Genomic DNA, 25468 nt, shown 5'->3' with positions numbered 1-25468 from the left:
GGGCAGGGTCAGTGTTCAATGGCACTGTCCTGGCCCGCCCCTCCCTGCCCAGACCTCTTCCCCCTGCCCGCCCCTTTGAAGAGGCCCGGCACTTGTGCACATACCGGGGTTTATGGCCCTGGCCGGACCCGTTTGAAAATTCACGTGGCACACAGAGGACCCGGCCACGCGCATAAACCCCAGGTTTTACTCGTGCAGGCCTTTTTTTAAAATCCAGCCTTATGGCTTTAAGTTGCAACTTGAGAACTCTGCAAGGTGTGCAGGGAGACCTGACAATGTGACGTGCCTGACAGGTGGAACATAAATCATAAAACTAAACAAGTAAGTATCATCTTAACACCTTTTTTGTCCAGGAAATAGATTGTGTGAACTGCAGAATCCAGCTCAGAGCATCTCTCTTTACTAACAGGTGAAGAAAATAACCCAGCCTGAAATTGCAGCACCTATTATTTTAGCAATATTCTGTTACAAACCCAATGAATGAATCACCCCCCTCCCTGATTTATTTTTCTGAGCTTTATTGTGAATAGTGTGGTTGAAACTACCCGCCAGGGAATGAGCAGATCCAGCCAAGTACACCAGGAGCAACAGAGACATAGCCTAGCAAGCTAACTGTCATCTCCCCAAACTCCCCTATCATGTCCCACAACCCTCACCTTCACTGCATGTAAGCCAATGCCGCGATGAACTCCTTTAGCCCACAGAACAGGATACAGCAAGGCTGGGAACTGCTTCCAGTGCTGCTCTGTGGGTAGCCCGCAGACATCACCATGAAAGTGGCAGCTGTTTGTTTTCTAATGATACCGGCAGCAGAAACCACTGACTGGCACTGAATCTAGACACGCAATTATTGGTTGTCCAACACAGCACCCTAGCCATCTTAGAGCCTCACAGATTTACAGCCCATTATTACGACTCCTTAGAACAGTAAGAAATGTGTTAGTTTGATTCCAGAAGGACTCCCAAATTATATTTTCTTCCAATGTGATAGATAATATTTCTATAAAGTAAAAAACATAAAAGATGCCACACTAGCTTTCAAGATAGTTGCCCTCTGATGCAGAAAGACGCAAATTACACAATGTCAATGAACAGGGCCTTGTTGAGGCCTATAACATGTCAGTCACAAGGAGATTAAAATCCAGTACAGTTTCATAATGCATAGCAGAACAGACTATTTATTAATGAAGTGTGAAAAGTTAATTTTCCGTTTTTTTTAAATCATTTTAAAAAAATTGTCACTTTTCAGCTTATTTGTGAAAAAAAAAATCATTACAACAGGGTCAGTCTCAGTGGCAATATCTAGGTTTAACTCCCAAGCCTAGCTTGTAATCCTCAAGCCAGCCTGGGCTGGGGATGTTGAAGCAGCCTCTGGAAGAAGGAGACTCTGTCGTTATACAATGGAAACACCTGGTACACAGACTCAGTGCAAATGTACCACGTTCTCAAAGGTTGTGTGGCCCCTGACCAATGACTGTCACTGCAATGGCTGGGCCAAAGGGTAGCAAGGTGCAGAGAGATTATAAAATGAGAGAGAAAACCCTGGGTAGTTGCCAAAAAAAAAAGGCCCAAGGCACTTTAGTTCAGTAGAGGCTACTTCCAATAGAGCTGGAAACCCAAAGAAGCAGAAGGGAGAAAAAACTTCCGAGTCAGACTTTTAAAAAAAATCATCTCCACAGACTTTAATGTAAAACCTTTCACAGGAAAAGACAGAAAATGGAAAAAACCATGAAATAGATGATGAATTCTAGAGAACAATAAAAAAACAAAATCAACGGATGAATTAGAATATTCTGCGTTGGATGTGGGAAAAGGAAAAAAATTGTTTTCTTTTGTAAAAATTCACAAGGGCAAAAATTCACTAGGTGCAAAAATATATCATAACTACAGACTACAACCTAAGACAAAGCACTGCATTTTCTTCGCAGCACCATCCTGAATCATAGCACAGACCACGAGGCCCATAAGGAAGTATTACTTTTTCTTTTCTTCTTACCTGGTAAGGGACAATACTTCCATGTGCAGTGCCCCAGCGTTGTGCTTCTACTTTTCCATTCAGATAATTAGCTGCAATATAGGTGAGACAGGCCACCTGTGAAGACATGAAAATGCTCATTCGTCTCCTGCTTTCTTTACATTTGCAGTATCTTTTGGATTTCTCACAATTTACCTCTTATGAACCCATATTTCAAAAAGAAATATTAATTTTTCAGATCCATCATGGGACTTCCACTACTAAAGATTACATGCTAGCCACATGCACACATAATAATAATAATTTGTTGATCATAAAATCCAGACTAAGACAAACATTAGGGCTCAATTCACCAGTTTTGCTGCTAGAAAGCAGCTAGAGGCAAACAGCTTTTCAGGCAAGCAGGCAAATAAAATTATTTGCTATTCAAAACTGCAGCGGAGCCTGTGCCAGAGGCCAAACAGTGACAAAAGTGGTAGGAATGAGCAGATAATTAAATATTTCGGGCCTACCCTGCTCCAACTTATAGAATGCATCAGCTTCCTCGTGTTCCTGTGAATGAGATTCATCTCTTTACTACCATGCCTAGGTGGGGGATACTGAACTAAGCATAGGTGGACTTGGACATCATCATAAACTAACAGCCAAGGGACAAAACTGCCTGCCTACACTTCAGTTGCCATACTGCCTTTTTCACATACAGTACTTTCTCCAGCATTTATTTGCTTTGGCAACATAGGAATCAATGAGGGAAACCCCACCCTTCACGCACATGAAAAAAGCACTTACAGTCAGAAGGCAGACCACCCAGCACCTCAGCAAGTTGAAAGGCATGAGAAGCATGCTGGTAGGCAAAGCCAGCATATGTTCAAATATTTTAAAAAAAAAAAACCCTCAAACACTTGTTCCAGTCTCATACAATCTTTATTCTGCATCCTTATATCCATCCCACTTGTCCTCTACTTGAAGGGAGAGCATGCACAGGACACCAGCACACGTGTCTCCCCTTATGTACTCGATGCAATCCTCCAACCTTGACCTGCTAAGCACGACTTCACTAGCACATAATCCCCTTCTTCATAGGACAGCAAAGTAAGAGACACAAGTCACTAGAGCCTCGTCTGTCACAGAGGAGGGCTCTGACATTGCGATTGCTAATCCTTCATCGCTAGTAGTCATGCCGCAATAGAGAGGGGTCTGACCTCATACTTCCCCACTCCTGCAAACACCCTTCCACCTTCTTCAACAAAGCCGTCAAGCATATTGGATTTGCTTAGTTTCTTCTAGGCTAGGATGTGCTGGGTATCTCTTAGAGGTGAATTTTCAAAGCGTTACGCATGTAATAATTAGCATATATGCGCGTAAGTGGCCTCTACTCGCGTACTTCATATTTTAGAAAAGTAAAAAATGCAGGCATATTTTCACTGTGTGTAAAAAAAGGGGGGGCAGTCTAGGGGCGTTCTGTGGCAGGGACAACACCTAGGCATGTACGTTGCTATTTTAAAAGACACGCATGTACATTTGCCAACCTACTTGCATATTTTTACACCTGCTAATTATCTGGCTTAAGTGATATTAAACATGTTTATTGTATAGTACTGACTTGGCGGGAGTTCAGCCTGAAGCAGGAAGGTCTTGATGAGCTGGAGAAGGACTGGGAAAACTGGTTACCGTAATTTCAATTATGCCCACATGTTTTAAAATTGGCAGATTTACAAGAGTAAGTCCTACTTTACTATTTTGCGTAAAATGTATACACATAGGGGCAGATTTTCAAAGGGTTACGCGCGCCGGGCCTATTTTCAAAAGGCCAGGCGGCGCGCATAAAGCCCCGGGGCTTGAAATAAATGGGCGGTCCGGGGGCGTGGCCAGAGGCCTCTGCAAGACTGCTGGGCCGCGCCCCAGGGCCGCTGGGCCGGTGTGCGCAAGTTACGCCTGCCAGAGGCAGATAAAGGTACAGGGGGGTTTTGGGCTGGGGGCGGGGAAAGCCTTGGAGGGAACAGGGAAAGCCAGCTGGTCTCCCCGAGGGCTTGGCGCACGCAAGGCGCACTAGTGTGCACCCCCTTGTGTGCGCTGACCCCTGATTTTATAACATGCACAAGGCTGCGCGCGCATGTTATAAAATCAGGCGTACATTTTAAAATCTGCCCCATATTTATTTATATAGCTAGGAATAGTACATGCATTCATATATGTGGTTTCAATGCATTGCATTTATTTGAGTGTAAGCTTACACACGCACATATGTTGCAGGGTAGAGTTATGTATATTTTATAAAGCACTTATATATCACTTGATATATCTGCTGGTGGGCATATATGCTCCTGCACACATTTGTTTGCTTTGTCTCCCAAAAATACAGTTTTGGGCAGAAAGGTAAGAAGTATGGTGTGTTAAGTGGAAAACAGACTTGTATGCATTTACATTAGGGTAACGCACAGACATAATAAAATGTGAAAAATATTCAAGGGGATGCAGACTTTCAATAGCCACTGCATTTAGGAAAATCTGACATTCAGTTGCTATTTGCTTAATGGAAGCCAAAACCGCCTGAATTGTATTTTATTAATTGTTTTAATGAATGTATTGATTGTTTTATTTTATTGTTATTCAGCTAGCACAATTTTATTATAGGCAGACTGTAAACATTTGTATAAATAAATAAATATCTGATTGCTTTTAACCGAGTCACAGAGGTACAGAACAACAAAGTGACTTTCATCAAGCCACACAGAGTTGTGGAAGAGGTGAGGACTTCAACATCGTAGTTCAAAGGTCTAGCCACTAAACCACACTCTTTGATTGTAGCATGCATGTTTTCCTCAGACAGGAGTCATACATTTCTAGGGGATTTATAAAGTGGGTTTTTAAATAAACTATATGGATTTTCAGCACAGTTTAGTGGTTAGAGCAACAGAGGCATAAAATGAAAGATCACTCGTGCTCCAAGACCCAAATCCCATGTACAATATTCTGTGAGAATCTAAGAGTAGCTGCCTTTCTTTTACTAAGGGATGTAGTATCTTTGCTACATACCTATACTTGTTTGGATCTTTGCTACATACCTATTACTTGTATGGATAGTATGATATAAAGGGGGATCCACCTTGTGAATCAGGGATGACAAGCTGCCATCCTGAAGGACTACAAACCAGTCTGGAGGTTTTTTTAGGATATCTCTAATGAATACGCATGAGATACATATTTAATAAGACAGAGAACGTCCCTGTGAGTGGGAAAAACGTTTTTTTTGGACTCGTCAGTTTCCTCCTGCTTCTTTTTTCGCTTACTAGCTCTATCGGAACCAGTGCTGGAATCTGGTGGAGCAAACCTTCATTCATAATTACTTGAGGATTTTTTTGCCTTATTTTAAAATTCCCTTCTAACTTACTATACTCCAGTCACTTCAGTGACAGTCTTTGGTCGGGGACCATGTACTAGGATTATTTACGGAAACCTGCATTCATAAGCTTTAAACCTGGCCGATAGGTTTTACCATACAAACAGGACTATGACTCCCCCTTCCAGGGCTGTGTACACTGCCTCTATAGTAATTCCATCCGCAGACAACTCAAGGATTGGAAGATCTGAGCCGATATTCAACTGCAGATTCCTCCATAAGGCAGTTCTCTCCCTGAGAATTAGGAGAATAATATTAAATAGTGTGCATAACTCAGCACGTACACGAATAAGTAGGTGCTCCTAAAATTATGACTTTATTTTATAAATTGTACAGTGGGATCTGTACAGTTTATAGAATACCACATACTACCACACCAAAAGCACATATGTATGTTTCAATACATGCACATTTTTCAATGCAGAGATCCACATAGTGTATACACCTAAGTATGTGCTTATATTTTATGCATTAAATAACTAACATACACAAACAGTAACCCTCAATTTATGTGCAGAGATAGATTTTTATAAAGTTGGCTAATGTAGGCGCTTATCTCACTTATGAAAATATTTACTTATTTAATTATTTTAACATTTTTATATACCGATAGCCGTTTACACATCGTACCAGTTTACATATAACAGAATAGAGGGCCGCTGCGGAGGCAAGTCCTTTACATGGGCACGTACTTCCAAGCACCAGTTCACTAACACCTCCACCATTTGACCTAGACCTTCAACATTTCACCCAAACCCATCAGGTCACCAACATCCTTCACCATTTGCTCCAGACACCCCACAAAATAACTGTGGTCAAAAGAGAAGTCAGATTTAATTTCCGTGATTTGACTATCAGGTAAAAGCATGCGCACATCTTTCACGATGCATAACTGTTTTCAATTTATAAAATAATTAAATGTAGTTTATGCCAGCTGTTTTTGGATACAATGAGTATTGGGGCATAAACTGATATTTTGTTATGTGTTATTTATTGACCATTTTATATTTAATTTTAATTAAAATAGTAAAATAATAAAAAACATTAAGTATGAATGTTTTTACACTAAACTCCTAGCACTGCATAATGCTGGGATATAAATATTTGAAATAAATAAACAAATAAAATACTTCCAAACCAAGCCCTGGAATGCTCTTGAAATATACTCTCTGAATACGCATACTTTTCTCATGCCAGCAATAGTACACGCATGCTCCCACCCTCCTTATACTTTGCTTTACCATGCACAGAGGCTTATTAAGCACATATAAGCTGATTTTACATGCACAACCCCTACGTAAGTCTTTTAAAATTATCTTCTAAGTTTGGAGACATTTACTAAACCTGAATCTCAACCTAGTGCTCAGGGTACACTTAGCTAGTCAGGTTTACAGGATATCCATAATGAATATGATTGAGATAGATTTGCATACAATGGAGGCAGTGCATGCAGATCTGTCTCAATCATATTCACTGTAGATATCCTGAAAATCTAATTGACTAGTTGAATCCCTATGACTGGGTTGAGAACACCGATCTAGACTGTACAGATACAGAAAACAAAATCTCCAATGACTATGTTATTTATTTAGGCTGATATCCTCATTACCTTTTCTTGCAAAAGTTATAGAGTCCATTGTGCTCAAACTGTTAAATCACTATCTAGATGAGTACCAATTATAGATATTCATCAATATGGATTCCAGAAAATTCTAAGCACAGAATTGATATTGGCCTCCTCTTGTGATACCATCTGAAAAGGCTTCGAGGATGGATCACATTATCTTTTAATCCTCCTTGATCTGTCCTCTGCCTTCAATACCATTGATCACAAAATTTTATGTAACCAACTTTTTGAAATCGGTATCTCTAGCAGAGATTTTCAGTGGTTTTCATCACACTTATTGGAGCATTCTCAAGTGAGAATTGGATATACTACATCAAAATGGTATGTTCTGACAACAGGAGTTGGCTCTATCCACCAAGCTTTTCAACATTTATCTCATTCCATTATGTAAAATTCTGGCTGGTTTGGGTCTTAGTTACAAACAGGCCGATACAGTAAAGCGCGGCCGCGGTTACCCTGTTTCTAACCCGCTTTGTACGCACAATTTGGATGCGTATGTCTAACCCGCGATTCAGTATCCGGTTTTACGCGTCCTTACCACTTCTTGAAATCAACGCGTATCCCTTTCCGCCCGCGGCATGTATATGATATGTTAATGTTCAGATTAGCTATTTCCTCCGATACAGTAACGTACGCCCAGATTATCGCCTTTTTAACCAGCTATTTTGCCGCGTCTTTAACCTGCAAATTTACCGCCTACCCTGACCCTGGCGTTAGTGTGGTGAACTTAGCCACCCAGTCCCAAACCAACCCAATCCACAGAAAAAAATGCTTCTCGCACAAGGGGGAAAAATTATTACAAAAATAAAGCAAGGCGCAGGGCAAAAATCATTTCTTTATTACGCTCAGGCATTGGGGATTGCCAGCTTGACAAGCGTCAGGCAAGCCCCAGCAGCCGGCGATCGGCAGCAGGGAGCGCAACAAAACACCTGTGCGTGCAGCTCCGATTTTCCACCTCCTTCAGACGGGCAAGAGAGAGACGAAATTTCACGGGCAAACTTTCCCCCAGCCCCGCTCACCTGTCCTGGTCGCGGCCATGCAAGCCCCCAGCAGCAGCAGCAGAAGGGCGTCCATGGGTGCCGGTCTCCCGTGCGAGCACACTGACAGCTCCGGAGCAGCCCCAGTCCTCTCTCCCCTCCTCCCGAGGCGCGCACCGCGGCTCCCCTGCCTCCTGGGGGCAGCCGGCGGCGAGAGCGGCTTCAGCAGCCTGGGGCAGATTGGGCGCTCCCCATGCGAGGTGGCTTCCAACAGCCCCCGCCGGCGAAGGTGCATGAACGCAGGCCTGTACGCCCAATTTGGGCACTCAAGGCAGAGAAGGTGCATGAACGCACGCCATGACCTGAGCGCCCGGCTGGTCGTCCGAGGTCACGGCGTGCGCTCATGCACCTTCGCTGCCTTGAGCGCCCAAATTCCCCTCTCAAACAGGGAAGAAGAGCACAGCAGACGACAGATACAAGAAAGAAAAAAAAAGCAGTAATCCCCACATCAGGTTCTACTGTTAGCACATCTGTCCATCCTCTGTGCATCACTTCCTGTTTGTAAAGGAAGCCTGAGAGCAGGGCACCTCTGTATACAAGCTTCCAGTGGCCTTGCACGCATCCTTTTGCTGGGTTGATAACTCCCCCCTTTGCTACCCTCCCCTACCACCCGCTGGGACTGAAGCACTGACAGAGGAGAAGCCAGAAAAAATTACTGTATGTCCATGTTGGCATGAAAGCAAAGACTGCACCGTAGACCAGAGTTAATCTCAGAGACTGTCTAAATATAATATTATTCCTGGCTGGGTCTACCGTTAGCATGAGGTAGGAATTAAGATATACCAATTAATCTGATAAAATTAGTATCTTCAAACTCAGTTTTATTGATCATTTACTGGGAATCTGGGGGACTTAAATGTAAACAAAGAAAACCAAGAAGGGGAAAAGGCACCTGTCTGATCTAGAGCGGGAGACAGCAGACTCAGGAGTGCCCCGAGAAAAGTATTTCTTTCAGGTGACAGAAAGGGCATTGAATGCAGGGGGCAGCTTCCCAGTGGAGATGGTGAATGCACTCCTGTACGTCCAATTTGGGCGCTCAAGGCAGCGAAGGTGCATGAACGCACGCCGTGACCTGAGTGCTCGGCTGGTCGTCTGAGGTCACGGCTTGTGCTCATGCGCCTTCGCTGCCTTGAGCACCCAAATTGGGCATACAGGCCTGCGTTCATGCACCTTTGCCGGCAGGAGCTGCTGGAAGCCGCCTCGCATGGGGAGCGCCCGATCCGCCCTGGGCTGCTGAAGCCGCTTTCGCCGCTGACTGCCCCCGGGAGGCAGGGGAGCCGTGGTGCGCGCCTCGGGAGGAGAGGAGAGAGAACTGGGGCTGCTCCGGAGCTGTCAGTGTACTCGCACGGGAGACCGGCACCCATGGACGCCCTTCTACTGCTGCTGCTGGGGGCTTGCGTGGCCACGGCCAGAGCAGGTGAGAGGGGGCTGGGGGAAAGTTTGCCCATGAAATTTCGTCTCTCTTGCCCGTCCGAAGGAGGCGGAAAATCGGAGCTGCGCGCACAGGTGCTTTGTTGCGCTCCCTGCCGCCGATCGCCAGCTGCTGGGGCTTGCTGGCGCCAGGCGCTCAAGGCAGCGGGGTCTGTAGGAGAACCATCCACTTCCTGGTGGAATGACATTTGAAATGACAGGTACCAGCGCACCCAGGATACTGTATAGGCGTTATATAACGCTCTATACAGTAAAATGGATTGCGCACGCCTACCACTTCATGGACGCGCTTTGGACGCGGCTTGCATTTGCGTCTCATTTGAATACTGTATCGAGCAGTATGTGATCCAAACTGTGCGCGCGGCAAACGAGGGTGCGCCCGGCACCACCGCACTCTTTCTTACGCGTCCTTACTGTATCGGCCTGAAAGTTATACACATCTTTTTTTCCAGTTAATTTTGCTTGGTCCACTGCTTTGAAATTTACTATAATTTATCTCTCCACTGTCAGACAATGGCTAAACCACAATAAACTTCTCAATGTGATTGTCCTAAATAGAACTGGTGTACCAGATAGTCCCTCTGTTTTTTGCTTTGAAGGTCATAGCATTCCCATTGTGCAATCCGTTCATAATCTTAAACTAGTTCTTGAAACTCATCTTTCAATGAAACATGTTCAACAGGTGACAACATCTTTATTATTTCAAACCTGAAACGTCTCCTTTTGAACCATTCTTCAAACAATCATTCTATCAAGAATAGCTTATTGCAGTTCACTTTATTTTGGGCTACCTGCCTCCTTGACAAGACCACTACAGATCATATAGAACTCGGCTGTCTGGGTTCTGACCAGTACATTAATGAAAGAATACATTAGCCCCATACTAAACTCCCTCCATTAGTTACCCATTTAATGGAGGGTGAAATGCAAAGTACTAACTATAATCCATAAAGTAATTAATACTGAAGAAGTTTCCAGCCTAAGTTAAATTCTCTGACTTTACTATTTCTATAAGCCCTTATGACCTGCCAAACGTGGCTTACTTGAAGTTCCATCTCTCTGAACTGCAGTGACATTCCAGATATAAAGGTGAATGAATGTTCAATGGTTGACTCACATAAAGGCCAGTGTGCATGCAATGCATTTTTTTTTGAAGGGGTCACATACGCATTATGGGCCAGATTTCATAACATGCGCGCGGGTGTAGATTTGTTCGCGCAACCCGGTGCGAACAAATCTACGCCCGATTTTATAACATGTGCGCGCTGCCACGCGCATGTTATAAAATCCAGGGTCGGCGCACGCATGGGGGTGCACAAATGTGCAACCTGCATGCCGAGCCGAGCAGCCTGCCTCTGTTCCCTCCAAGACCACTCCAAAATCGGAGCGGCCTCAGAGGGAACTTTCCTTCCGCCCCCCCCCCCCCCCGTACCGTCCCCTCCCTTCCCCTATCTAACTTGCCCCCCAGCCCTAACTAAACCCCCCCCTGACCTTTATTGAAGAAGTTACGCCTGCCTCTGGGCAGGTGTAACTTACGCGCACCGGCTCTCCATCCCCCGGCCCGGTGGCTGTTCCGAAGGGCTCAGTCCCACCCCCGGGCCAGCGCCCCGCCCATGGCCCCACCCCCGGAACTCCCATTTTTTCAAGCCCCAGGGCTTGCGCGCGCAGGGGAAGGTTTTCGGGGGTTGCGCGTTTCTACAATGTTCTCTCACCCTAGTTTGATGGACTCTATATTCTTATTGCAGGCGTTATCCATGCAAAATTATAGCATTTTGATGAATCTAGGGATTAGCCAGATAAAAAAGCATGTTTTGGAGGAATTCTAGGGAGGGTCTCAGATATCAGGCTAAACTAGCTGAATATCAGATATATCTGGCTAGATTATCTGGATAACTTTTGACCTGCTTCTGACCTTCAAGGAAACATACAAATATTTTTAAGCTAGAAGAGTTCTGTGAAGAAGAAAAAAATTTCCTGGCTACAGGAAACATTTAGAATCTGTTATTTCTGCCAAGGAAGATGTAACAAAGTTGTGACAGAAAGGGTGTCCAAACTTTGCACATGCCATATTCACTTTTTATTATTGTCAATCTATTGACATCAGCAAATCAATAGAAATTGCACATTAAAGTCCGGATTTTAAATCCCCTGCGCGCACCAGGCCAATTTTCAAAGGCTCAGCCACGTGAGTAAACCCCCAGGATGCGTGTAAGTCCCAGGGTTTGTGAAAGGGGCGGTCTGGGGTGGGGCTAGAGGCACCCGGCAAGCGGTCATTTGCTCCTTAATAGGAGGGAACTGGGGAAGGCCCCGTGTGTAACTGTGAAAATCCTCCCACCCTTGTGCGAGTTGACCCGGCATTTTATAGCATGCAAGCGCCAGCCACTCGTAAGCCCTTTCGGACCCACCGCTTGGGAACGACGAGTGCGTGAGGCCAGACGGAGGCTGAGGGCAGGAACAGGAAGACTCAGGATACTCCGAGGACTCAGACAAGGATTCAGGTTGCTCAGAAGACTCAGAAAGGATTCAGGATACTTGGAGGTTTCAGGCAAGAGTTCAGGTTTCAGGAGAAAGTACTGGGTGAGTGCTGCGACGCAGCGCGCTCTACACAGCTGTCCATGGCTGGTCACAGACCACGCCGAAGATGAAGCAGACTCCAGATGAAGCAGTGGAACTGAAACCAGGACATGACGAAGATTTAGGACAGGCCTGCACCGGGGCGCGCCCTACACAGCTGCCTGTGGCTGGTCGCGGAACACGCTGGAGCAGAGCAGGTTCTGGCAGAGTCTTAGGATTGGATGGAAGCAGGCACAAGGAACTCCGAAGACTGGGACAGGATTCAAAGATTCAGGATTCAGGATTCAAGACTCAGGATTCAAACTCAGGAACTTGGCACTAAAGACAGGAGCCTACCGGAAGCTTGCGCTGCAGATGAGAAGGTAGGATTGTTGTGTCCGTCGCTGTCCGACGTCTCTGCTCCGCCCACCTTACCTCGTTGGTGACTCCCTTCGGGGTTGATGGAAGGCTAGCTGCTGTGGTGTCTCCAGGCCATCCTCCTCCAGCGTTCCCGGACCGGCTCGACACTGCAAGCCGCCATGTTGACCAGATGCCTTTGGGCGCGCGCACGCAGCCCAACTGATGTACCAGCATTGGCGCGAACCTCAGGGGCATCCCCCTGAGATGACATCACCAGCTCCAGATATTTAAGGTCTCAGTTTTCACTAACAAGATGAGTTAGCAAGGGCTTGCTTCCTCCTGGTTGCTGCGGATGGGATTCACTCTCCGCAAACCCAGCTACTCTGCCTCCTCAGACTTCACTAGAGGTACCCGCTCCTCGGGGGCCTCGCTCTCTTTTTCTTTTCGGGTCGCAGTCCGGAACCGGTACTCGCTCGAGGGCTCACATCCCAGACTTGCTCCTGAATACCACTTCTGCTAAGAAGTCATCGCTGCTTACAACATTGTGAGTTTCCATCTATCTCTCAGAGTTTTCCCTGGGTCCAGGTACTCGCTCCTCGAGGGCCTAATGTATACCATCTCCTGGGCTGCCTTAAGAGACTATTGTGTGAATGTTACCATCAAAGACTTGTTCCAGAACTCTGCATATACTGCCTACTCACTTTCTTAGTTTCTCTACAGCTCAGCCACCCTGGGATCGCTGTTCCAATACCTGAGGGACTACAGCCCAGCCGGGCGCTTCCAGCTCACTACTGTCACCTTTGGTGGTTTAATATATTGCTTCTAAGAAGTCTTTGTTGCTTAACATCAGTGAGTCTTTATCTATCTCTCAGAGCATTCCCTGGAACCAGGTACTCACTCCTCGAAGACCTAATGCATACCAACTCCTGGGCTGCCTCAAGAGACTATTGTGTGAGTGTTACCATCAAGGACTTGTTCCTGAACTCCACATGCTTTGCCTACTCACTTTCTTAGTTTCTCTACAGCTCAGCCACATTGGGATCGCTGTTCCAGTACCTGAGGAACTACAGCCCAGCCGGGCACTTCCAGCTCACTACTGCCACCTCTGGTGGTTTACTATATTGTCTAATAAAAGAACTAGTGTGTGTCTGTCTACTACACTAAGCCTGACCAGTGGTCCCTCTTTGTTTCCCCCAAGGGCATGGTCACCTGCCACTGGTCCAAGGATCCACCCACAACTATTCTGAATAACTACAGATTGCTAAATACCAGCTTTAACAACAGAGCTTTCTGACAAGGCCTTGTGCCACGAGGTGCCCTACACAGCCCCCCATGGGCTGGTCATAGACGTCGGTGGCAAGCCAGGAAAGGTGAACAGACAAGGAACCTGGGAACTGGACGAAGAGCTGGAGACGAAGAAGACAAATTCAGGGCTGGAACATCGGACATCAGAGACATCTGGACATCAGGATATCTGGAAATGGAACATCAGGACCACTGGACATCAGAACATCTGGACACGGAACATTAGGACCACTGGACGTCAGGACATCTGGAACAACAGGAACAAGGAACCAGTGACGATGGAGCTCCGAGGGATGATACCAAGAACATCAAGATGAAGGAGACCAGGAACATGAAAAACATGGAACGAAGAGCCATCAAGACATAGGAAGACCACGGAGGACCTGGACCAGAAGGAAGACCACAGACCACTGTGAAGACCAGTTCGAATTCCCTGAGGAACTGAAGCAGAGCCCTTTTATAAGGCTGAACTAGGCGAGGGCTGATGATGTCATCAGTTGGAGCCGCAGGGCTTTTCTCGCGCTGGCCCTTTAAAAGTGCTGAAGAGGCATGCGCCCATGCCTATGGAGAGTCCATGAGGCAGGCTGCATCGGCGGCATCCCTGCCGCATGGGAAAGGAAGCAGGCAGCGGTGGCGACCTCCAGGCCGCAGAAGAGGTGGAGTCCCGGCAGCAGCGCTACACTGCAGAGGCAGAAGGCATTGGGAGGGCTCTGCCTGCCATGAGGGACAGGCGAGAGCAGCGGTCTCCGGGCCGCGTGGAGAGGGACTTGGTCGGCGGCATATGGGCTGCGAAAGGTGAGGGACTTCTTGCGGCTAGGCCCGCAGGCAGTATCCTAACACTTTTTTTCTCATAAAGGAACCAAAATACCTCATACCTGGATATCACCTTCCTGCTCAGTCCATGTTAATTTAGGGATCTCACTGTTGGGAAAATCATAGGTCTAGGTTCCAAAATTATTTTTGTGTCTAAGTACACCAGTGATCAAAAAATAGCACTCATCTTAAGATGCATGTGTTGCATGCAGCATTTTAAATCCTGAAGTAACTTCACTTGTTGAACTTTCAAAACAAATTTCGATGCAGGACTGCATTTTGAAACCACGATCTTCCTTAGGGGGCTTATGGCTATTGCGCATAGAGATACAGGATGACTTCCATACCTCAAGCAACCTACTTAGGGAAGCATACACACACACACACAGATATAACCAAGTAACAGGCCGATGCAGTAAAAGTTGCGGGAGAGCGGGCGAGCCGACTGCCCGAGTGCAGGAGATTGCTCCGGACCCCCGCCGGACCTCCAGGGACTTTTGGCAAGTCATTGAAATTTCCTAATTCATAATAAACAAATGCACATCTCTAGTTTTTACTGCTTTTCTGTACACTTTCCCGGTGACGGCAGTGCTGGAGCGCACTGTACTGTATCGGCCTGTAAGTCATTACCCTACTAAAATTTATCTGACTAAAAACAGGTAGTGTGGGGGTATTTTGGGAGCAAGGCTTAAGCTTAGCCAGATAGTGTTGATAATTACAGCATCCAGCACATGCTCTGATTCATATGCTATCAGAGTGAATGTCAGTTAAATGAGGGACATTTAGCTGGGACAATGGAGCCTGTGTCCTCCCAACTAAGCATTTGAGACTTTTCTGACAGGCCTGTTTTTGAGTGGGGGAGGGGAATCAGGTGAGAGGCTTGCAATGGAAGGGAGTTTTGCTGCCATGCTTCATTGTTCCTCGGGTGGGTGGGAGAGAAGGGGCTGTCGGGCCTTGGATCAAAGGGGAGTTGCTGGGGGGGCTGGTGGCTCCCCCTGGCGTAACAATTATACACTGCCGGAGGACATAGCTTCTGTCCTCCCAAGGGCATAAAATAAAGTTTTGGGGGTTTGGAAGGGCGTGGTGGGATGGCCACCTTTATAAGAAAAGAAAAGGGGATTGGGCTGCTGTGGCCCCGACAGTTTTCTTAACTTGGCGAAGGAGGGGTGAGAATTGGCTACTGCTGGCCCAAGAGGGATTTATATTTTAAATTTATCCAGCTATACTGCCAGTTAGATTTAAAGTTAGCCAGGCGACTCCAGCCATCTATATTTGGTGCTAAAGTTATCAGAGTAAATTAATGGGATATCTTTAAAATGAGTTTATTCAGTGGGAGACAACCTACTGAATATTCAGCTAAAGGTAGCTAGATAATTTTACCCAGATACTCATGCAGCTCGCTGGTTTACTTAATACAGCCCTGAAATTCTAACCAACTTCTAGACTGGTGGTATTCACTTCTGGTCCTTGAGGGCTGCAAATGGGTCCAATTTACAGGCTATCCTTAATGAATATGCATGAGATAGAGCTGCATACAACAGTGTGCATGCAAATCTTCTCATGCACATTCGTTCGAAGTATCCTGAAAACCCAACTTGTTTGTGGCCCTCAGGGGAAAAATACAATTGCATAGTGAATGACACCCATTGTTTTCTAGGAGTGTAAAAAGCAATTACATGATTCTCTTCTGTACAAAGAATTAAACAAGGAACTTCCTTTCGAAGAAGGGAAACAATGGGACTGGTATATTTAGGTTTGTTTTATAAATCTTACCAAATTATAGTTTAGGCCAGTTCTATTGGCCATCATAGCCCATCACCATTTTCTCATTTAACAAAAAAAACACTGCACTAATTATCATTCTTCTGACCAGCGTCATTGGTTTCATGGTAAATTTTATACCATTAATCATAAGCTCCTCACTCAAGTAACATCATAATGCAGGGATTACCAAACTAAGACATATTTTAAGAAACTGAAAAATATGACTGGCTAATAATTTGCTCTGGATACCCCATAACTTAGAGCAATCACATAGAGGTCAATTCAAAAGCTACTTAGACAGATAAATAGGACTTAATCTGGCTAAGTAGTGGCCACTGAACATCCAGTTATGTTCAGTGACTGCCATTTAACCAGTTAAGTTTTTAGCCAGATAACTTGTGGGCAGACAATGGTCATAACAGCTAACTTAGGCCTGGATTTATCAAAATGCACTAAATATTGCATGCGATAGAAAGAGGGGCGTGTTTTATGGTAATATGCAGTTTATCGCAATTTGCACAAATTGCGATAACTTTTTCGAACCTTGAGATAAGTGCCAGAATTGTTGTATTTCCTACATATAACCACTGGGGGGACCATGTTTAGTAGTTTTAAGGTCCTGGAGAGCCAACCTAGCTATCAGGGCCACTGAGGGGGGGCCCATCAAACTAGGTTGAGAGAACATTGCACAAATCTCATCTTTGGGTGAGTTTCCTCACTCCGAAGGTCATCAAATCTTCACAAGAGAGCACTGTTCTGTTCGTACGCCTCACTTTGAATGTCAAAGTGGCCCCTAATCTCTCTTTCTCTCACGGCCTTGATAGCTAGGCTGGTGCTCCAGGAGCTTCAAAACTACTAAAACCAGCATTTGAGAACACATCGCAACATACGATAAAGCTATGACATCTTTGCTACACACCAGAGCATGCCTTCATTGTTTTCTTTCTTCTTTTTTGTAAATAACATTTTACTGATATTCCTTTTGTAAAGAAATATATCGTGCAATTAACATGAAACGGGTTCGGCATGCCACCACGTTCTTTCACATACATTACAGTTGGTGCATGCTTTACCTTACTTGATTTACTGCAAAATACCTTACAGATTTTAAAAACTCACAGGGTTTTCACAGCTAATGAGGGACGTTCCTACCATATTATACTAAAAGACCCACAGATGCTGAGAGAATTAAGGATTCAATACTATTTAAAAAAAAAAATAGATTTACGAATTAAAAAAAAAAACAAATGTCCACAAGCATTGACCCTGTTGGTTTTAAGCTTCACAGACTATGAAAGATCTTGACTTCCATTTCATACACTAACCTTCAAAATTTACATTACACAACCAGGCACCTCACCACAAGAATCCATATGTTACCCATACTTGAAAGAATTTTCCTATAGCCACACAGAACTCCTTTTCAAGTTTCAGAAAACTAAAAACCTTGCTAACAGCAAATTATAAAGCAAAAATCACTGAGAAGATGATGTAAACCTTTGCATCTGTTTCTATGTCAATCTATCCATCTGCAGTAACCATAGTATCAGGTCCATCTATCTTTACAAAGCATTTTTTCCAGCTTAGTGAAGAAAGCAAAGAGATTGCATTCCTCTGCAACATTCACTAATGATGGTCAGATTCATGTTTGTGTTATGCACCCAAAGGCTTACAAACAGAAATCTGTTAGCTTTGAACAATTTTTCCACAATCTGTCTGACTCAGCTATTGTCTGATGGGGAAATTGGATATTAAATGCCAGGAGGTAAGTCCAGACACTAAAAACAGACAGAGTTTCAAAAATGCATGCTTAAGATAGACCAGTGAACATAATTTATTACAAAATGTTCTCTGATTCAATCAATCTTTTATGTGCAAGGTCAAGCAAGCAAAAAGACATGAAAAATTGGATGAGTCACTCTAAAGTGGGGGGGGGGGGGGGGGGGGGGGGAAACCACATAGTTAACGAGGCTGTTTCCTTTTTTATATAGAAGGGACCTGTGTGGTCTCAGAAGCTTATGTACATCAATGTCCTTTTTGTTAGTCTTTTAAAAGGTACCTCAGCCTACTAAGACTCTGTCTACTCTCCGAGCACTCCAAATACAGTATGTCATTTTAACTTTATCTAATTTATCAGGCTGTAATTTGGATACTTGCCATGAAAACTATTTGGAAGCAAAAAAATTTTACTGAAAACTTTGCAAAATGACAATCCTAATGTCTCACTGCATGTTTTTAGAGAGCTTCCTACTGGGGAAAGTTTCTAGTGTATTCTAATTCAAAAAAAAAACTATTGGGTGGCAGGTATAAAAAACAGACATAAGGAAGTACTATATACAAAAAAACAGGCATATCCACTGTAAAGAATTATCCAGATTATCTTTTGCAATACAAGACATCTTGTTAACTTGTAGAACTCATGTCTCAGGATGTTATTGGAAGCCAACAGTGTAACTTTGTTCAAAGGCCATATGGGATTATGGAAAATTGTTCAATCAGAAGATATTAAATGAAACAGTCAGTCATAATATCTCTAAACCATGACTGCTGGAAACTGGGAGGATATAACATGGTAGACCACCCTACACATTCTCTATTTACTATGCACATGTAAGCATCCACTACTAGTGAATAAAAGCATCAGTAAATCAAGTCCTTAGTCTGACCCAATATGGCAGTTCTAATGTTCTTGACTGTACAAATAACTAAGGCTCAGCTATTCCCAATTAAAAATAAAAAGCTACAGGCCAGCACTAAGGCTCAATGGCAAAGAACTGCTCCCCGGGGCAGCAGAGGCTAGAGATGATGCAAAAGCAGTATTCATAAGAGCTAAAGGGAAAGAGTCTCAGTCATCATACAAACAGTGGCAGGAGTAGCCTAGTGGTTAGAGCAGTGAGCTACAAACCAGGAGACCAAGGTTCAAGCCCTGCTGTCACTCCTTGTGACCTCTGGCAAGTCACTTTACCCTCCATTGCCTCAGATATAAACTGACAGGCAGATACAGTAAAGCGCGGCCGCGGTTACCCTGTTTCTAACCTGCTTTGTACGCACAATTTGGATGCGTATGTCTAACTCTAACCCGCGATTCAGTATCCGGTTTTACGCATCCTTACTGCTTCTTGAAATCGACATGTAACCCTTTCCGCCCACAGCATGTATATGATATGTTAATGATCGGATTAGCTATTTCCTCCGATACAGTAACGTGCGCCCAGATTATCGCCTTTTTAACCAGCTATTTTGCCGCATCTTTAACCTGCAAATTTACCCCCTACCCTGACCCTGGCGTTAGTGTGGTGAACTTAGCCGCCCAGTCCCAAACCAACCCAATCCACAGAAAAAAATGCTTCTCGCACAAGGGGGAAACATTATTACAAAAAATAAAGCAAGGCGCAGGGCGAAAATCATTTCTGTATTATGCTCGGGCATCGGGGATTGCCAGCTTGGACGTACAGGCGGGCGCTCAAGGTAGCGAAGGTGCATGAACGCATGCCGTGACCTGAGTGCCCGGATGGACGTCCGAGGTCATGGCTTCCAGCAGCCCCCGTACCTTCGCCGACGGGGGCTGCTGGAAGCCGCCTCGCATGGGGAGCGTCTGATCCACCCCGGGCTGCTGAAGCCGCTCTCGCCGCCGGCTGCTCCCGGGAGGCAGGGAAGCTGCGGTGAGCGCCTCGGGAGGAGGGGAGAGAGGACTGGGGCTGCTCCGGAGCTGTCAGTGTGCCCGCACGGGAGACCGGCACCCATGGACGCCCTTCTGCTGCTGCTGCTGCTGCTGGGGGCTTGTTTGGCCGTGGCCAGGGCAGGTGAGCGGGGGCTGGGAGAAAGTTTGCCCGTGAAAGTTCGTCTCTCTCTTGCCCATCCAAAGGAGGCGGAAAATCGGAGCTGCGTGCACAGGTGCTTTGTTGCGCTCCCTGCCGCCAATCACCGGCTGCTGGGGCTTGCTGGCACCGGGCACTCAAGGCAGCGGGGTCTGTAGAAGAACCATCCACTTTCCTGGTGGAATGACATTTCAAATGACATTTGAAATGACAGGTACCAGCACACTCAGGATACTGTATAGGCACTGTATACCGCTCTATTCAGTAAAATGGATTGCGCACGCCTACCGCTTCATGGATGCGCTTCGGACGCGGCTTGCATTTGCATCTCATTTGAATACTGTATCGAGCAGAATGTGATCCAAACTGTGCGCGCGGCAAACGAGGGTGCGCCCGGCACTGCCGCACTCTTTCTTACGCGTCCTTACTGTATCGGCCTGTGAGATTGTAAGCCCTCAGTTATCTGAGCACCTAGATAATAACAATATCCTTTACCCGTCCCAGCACGGTTTCTGTAAGCACTATAGCACTGAAACACTCCTACTTGCTTTAACAGATAATATACTAAGAGGGTTCGACAACGGAAAACAATATATCCTGATACTACTAGATTTATCAGCAGCTTTTGACACAGTGAATCACATAATACTAATCAAAAGGCTTGAAGAAATAGGTCTACAAGACAAAACAATCAAATGGTTCAAATCATATCTAAATAACAGAACTTTTCAAGTTCAAATTAAAAACACCCTATCAGACAAGATTACCTTGAAAACAGGAGTCCCACAAGGGTCAGCACTATCCGCTATGCTGTTCAACATATATCTTCTACCCCTTTGCCATCTCATCGCTGGACTTGGAATCATACACTACATCTACGCTGACGACATCCAGTTAATTCTACCAATTGATGAAACTATTGAAAAAACAATAGGCCTAGCCATGATGTATCTAGAAATAATAAAACAACTTCTAAACCAAATGGAGCTAATAATCAACATTGATAAAACCGAATTTATACACTTAGAAAGGAAAAGCATGAATATTACACAAACTCCAATATTTCTCAATAACAACCAACAAATTGACTTAGCAAAGAAAACAACACATATCATTAAAGGTTAAGGAAGGATATGCTAAACTCATGATACTAAGAAAACTGAAACCATTACTATCGTTACCAAACTTTCGTACTGTACTTCAATCTCTGATTTTCACCAGCACAGACTATTGTAATGCCTTGCTACTAGGCCTACCCAACACTACAGTAAGACCTCTACAGATTTTACAAAATGCTGCAGCGAGAATTCTCACTGGAAAAAATAAAAGATCACATAACAGATACACTCGCCACCCTACATTGGCTTCCCATGGAACAAAGAATACAGTTCAAAGCACTGTGCTTAATACACAAACTTATCCATGACGATAAAGCAGAATGGCTGAACACAGCACTTAGAGTACATGTCCCACACAGAAATTTAAGGTCAGCAAACAGAGCACTCCTTCCCATTCCTTCTGTGAAAACCGCAAGACTTACCCAAGTGAGGGAACGAGCTCTGTCCCTAGCCGGTCCCATATTATGGAACTCCATGCCCCTTGACCTTAGACTCCAGAACAATCATAAACTTTTCAAAACACAGCTCAAAACCTGGCTTTACATACAAGCCTTCAAGAAAGAAAAGTGATGCAGGCAATTAAGCAAAGATATGCGGCATAAAGCACCGAATGCCTAATTTAATGTTCCTTACTGTAAATATTAGTCCAACCTTTTTAACTGTAAGCAATCTTCAGGTCACATTACTATGAAACACTCAGTCCCACAAATAAACGCCTTTTTGTTACCGAATACTAATGGCACCACCTATGTAATGTACGACCCATATTTTTTTATATAGGTGCCCTATTGTAAACCGTTGTGATGGTGAATAACTTAATGACGGTATATAAAAACTCTTAAATAAATAAATAGGGAAATACCTACAGTACCTGAATGTAAACCAATGTGAGTGTAAGCCCTCTGGGGATAGGGAAATACCTACAGTACCTGAATGTAAACTGATGTGATATCTCAAATGGAATGTCGGTATATATAACTAATGGCAAGACTCAAGAGGTAAACATACCAAGTTCTGACTGAGCTACATAGCATAAAGGTTACAAAATGGGAGGTAAAAACCTAGATAGATGTAAACTAAGATTCATGGTACAATAACTCAGTATAACCTGGTTCTTACTGAGCTGGTAGCCAAAAGGAACAGGAAGAAACTGCTGGGCCCAAACTAATTTTTTTTTTTAAACAACTTTTTATTGACATTGTGCAGACATACAACCATAAACATCTCAGCAGAGTTTCCAATCTTTTCTGTATTAACAAACTGAAATAAAATAGATAGACGTTTTAAAAAGCGACTTTAAAATTAGGTGGGAAGTGTATACCTTAGTAAAAACAAACAAACAAAGCCTGGAAAGTGGCTTATATGGTAGTATTGGGAGGAAAAGGAAACGCTTACGAATTTTAGAGGAACATTTTTACAGGCTTGAAGGATAACTTTCAGCAACTCTGCATGGCCCCATATACACATGTACAGTGTATGGCCAAGCAGAGAACTTCTACAGAATTGTATAACCTGCACGTATCAGGAACACGCAGATGATAATGCTTGCTTACATGTGAATATTTGCAATGCACAGCAAGCATATACTTTTCCTTCCTATTTATAAACATATGCTAGTATATTTTACGCACGAAAAAAAATATAATGTACTTGCATATAACTGTTTTATACACAGAAGTTGGCATGTTTTCAATCAAGTGCATATAATTAAACCACCAATTTGCCTATACCTCTACCAGCTCGCCCAGTCCTTCTCCAGGTCATCAAGACCCTCCTAGTTCTTCAACCTGAACTACCCCCAATTCACCCAAAACTCTCACCCAACCAAGAGGAGTTTGGGTATCAATTGCACAAAATAATCAGCAGATGTAAAATCGCACAAATAAGTTGCTATATGTACTCGCATTAAGTCTCTTATAAAATAGAAACTTATGTGTGTAACAGCTCTGCCCGAAACACCCTAGACCGCCCCATTTTTGCTTGTAAATGTGCAAACAAAAGCAAAAATATGAGTGCATTTTTCATATTTATAAATAGTATGTACATGCATACAAGTTACTTACTCACATATCTGCTAATTTGAAAATGTGCCCCTCAGTCAAGAACTACACAGGTAAAACTGGGGGTTACGTGAGTAAAATGACTAAATCCACTTAAATGATTTTTCAGCTAGTTAACAGTATGCATGTAGTTTCACATGTGTACTTTTGCCAGAGTAAAAGGTGAGCCTGGGGCTATAATTTAGTCTGCAGAGAAAACTATGCACATGCCTTATGTAGTATCTACTAAAAGTAGATAAAGCAATAGGGCTAACAGGTTATATCTGAGGGATTTGAAGGAACAGAGAGAAGCTATCAGCCAGAAGAAAGATCTAGGCGTCATAGTGGATAATACATTGAAATAGTTGGCTCAGTGTGCTGCGGAAGACAAAAAAGCAAACAGAATGTTAGGAATTATTAGGAAAGGAATGGTTAATAAAACGGAAAATGTCATAATGCCTCTGTATCACTCCATGGTGAGACCGCACCTTGAGTACAGTGTACAGTTCTGGTCGCCGCATCTCAAAAAAGATATAGTTGCACTGGAAAAGGTACACAGAAGGGCTACCAAAATGACAATGAGATGGATCAGCTCCCCTATGAGGAAAGGCTAAAGAGATTAGGGCTGTTCAGCTTGGAGAAGAGACAGCTGAGGGGGGATATGATAGAGGTCTATAAAATCATGAAAGGTCTAAAATGGGTAAATGTGAATTGGTTATTTACCCTTTTGGATAATAGAAGGACTAGGGGGAACTCCATGAATTTAGCAAGTAGCACATTTAAAACAAATCAGAGAAAATTATTTTTCACTCAGCGCATAATTAAACTCTGGAATTTGTTGCCAGAGGATGTGGTTAGGGAAGTTTGTGTAACTGGGTTTAAAAAAGATTTGGATAAGTTCCTGAAGGAGAAGTCCATTAATTGCTATTAAGTTGAATGAAGCCTGGATTTTAAAAGGGCTACGTGTGTAAATTTCGGAGTTTACGTCCGTAGCCAGGCCTTGCACGCACCGCACGCATTTTACAATGGACCAGGCCATGTGCGTAAACCCCGGTTCACAAAGAAGTGCCGGCCAAAGGAAAAGGGGCAGTCCGGGACATTGCCATTAGCGCTGTCCCAGGGAAACACATGCCGGCAGCCGGCCAGCACGCGTAGATTTTAAAATCCGGTGCGCATGTGCGCACGGCCATCAGAACCACGCACACATGGACACACGCGCACTGCTTTTAAAATCGACTCCTTAGGGAACAGCCACTGCTATTACTGGCATTAGTAGCATGAGATCTACTTGATGATTGGGTACTTGCCAGGTGCTTGTAACCTGGTTTGGCCACTGTTGGAAACAGGCTGCTGGGCTTGATGGACCCTTGGTCTGACCCAGTATGGCAACTTCTTATGTTATGTTAGTTCTGGCAGCTCCACTGGCTGAACTTTTCAGTTCTTCTTTAGAATCGGGAGTAGTTTCAGCGAAATGTGTTTTCTCTTCACAACAGTGGAAAAAAGGAGGTGGCTGGGAACTACAGGCCAGTTCGTCTGACCTTATATGGAGTAAATTAATGGAATCATTGCTATAAAAAAAAAAAAAAAAAAAGGGTGGTGCAGTTTATGTAATTCAATGGCTTATAAGATCTGCGGCAGCATAGTTTTACCAGAAATAGGTCTTAGACAAATCTGATGAGTTTCTTTGACTGGATAAGGAGATAGTTGGATTAGGAGAGTGTTAGATGTACTATACTTAGTTTTCAGTAACGTCTTTGACACAGTTTTGCATAGACAACTTACAGTATAAATAGACTGAGTACCCTTAGTATGCACCATGAAGGGACTAGGTTAGAAACTGGTTGGGTGGGGAGGCGACAAAGGATAGTGGTAAATGGAGTTCACTCTGAGGAGAGGAATTAATCCTTGTGGTGTGCCTCGGATTGGTGGTTCTCAACATTCTTGTAAGCGATATTGCAGAAGAACTATTGGGGAAGGTTTATCTTTTTATAGATGGTACCAAAAATCTGTAACAGGTTAGACACCCAGAAAGGTGTGGAAAACATGAAAAGAGATATAGCAAAGCTTGAGGAATGGTCTAGAGTCTGGCAGCTAGGATTTAATGCCAAAAAATGCAGAGTCATTATTTCGGCTGCAAGAAAAACCAAGAGGATGACAGTATATGGGGTGAAATTCTTCTATGCATGATCAAGAGCCTAATCTGGAGGTGACTGTATCTGATAATCTCA

General features: G+C 44.2%; 1 protein-coding gene across 1 annotated transcript in view; it reads right to left on the bottom strand.

The window, feature by feature from the left end:
- SUGCT (succinyl-CoA:glutarate-CoA transferase) overlaps positions 1 to 25468 on the bottom strand; it is a 1474461-nt gene that overhangs the window by 1158250 nt on the left and 290743 nt on the right. The window contains exon 9 of the mRNA XM_029589533.1: positions 1997 to 2092. Within this exon, the coding sequence (XP_029445393.1) occupies positions 1997 to 2092 (96 nt within the window). The remainder of the gene's footprint in view (positions 1 to 1996; positions 2093 to 25468) is intronic.

The sequence above is a fragment of the Rhinatrema bivittatum genome, chromosome 2 (genome assembly GCF_901001135.1).
Source record: "Rhinatrema bivittatum chromosome 2, aRhiBiv1.1, whole genome shotgun sequence".
Taxonomy (NCBI): domain Eukaryota; kingdom Metazoa; phylum Chordata; class Amphibia; order Gymnophiona; family Rhinatrematidae; genus Rhinatrema; species Rhinatrema bivittatum.
Note: the sequence above shows the minus strand (reverse complement) of the source record. Positions and strands in the feature narration are given on the sequence as shown.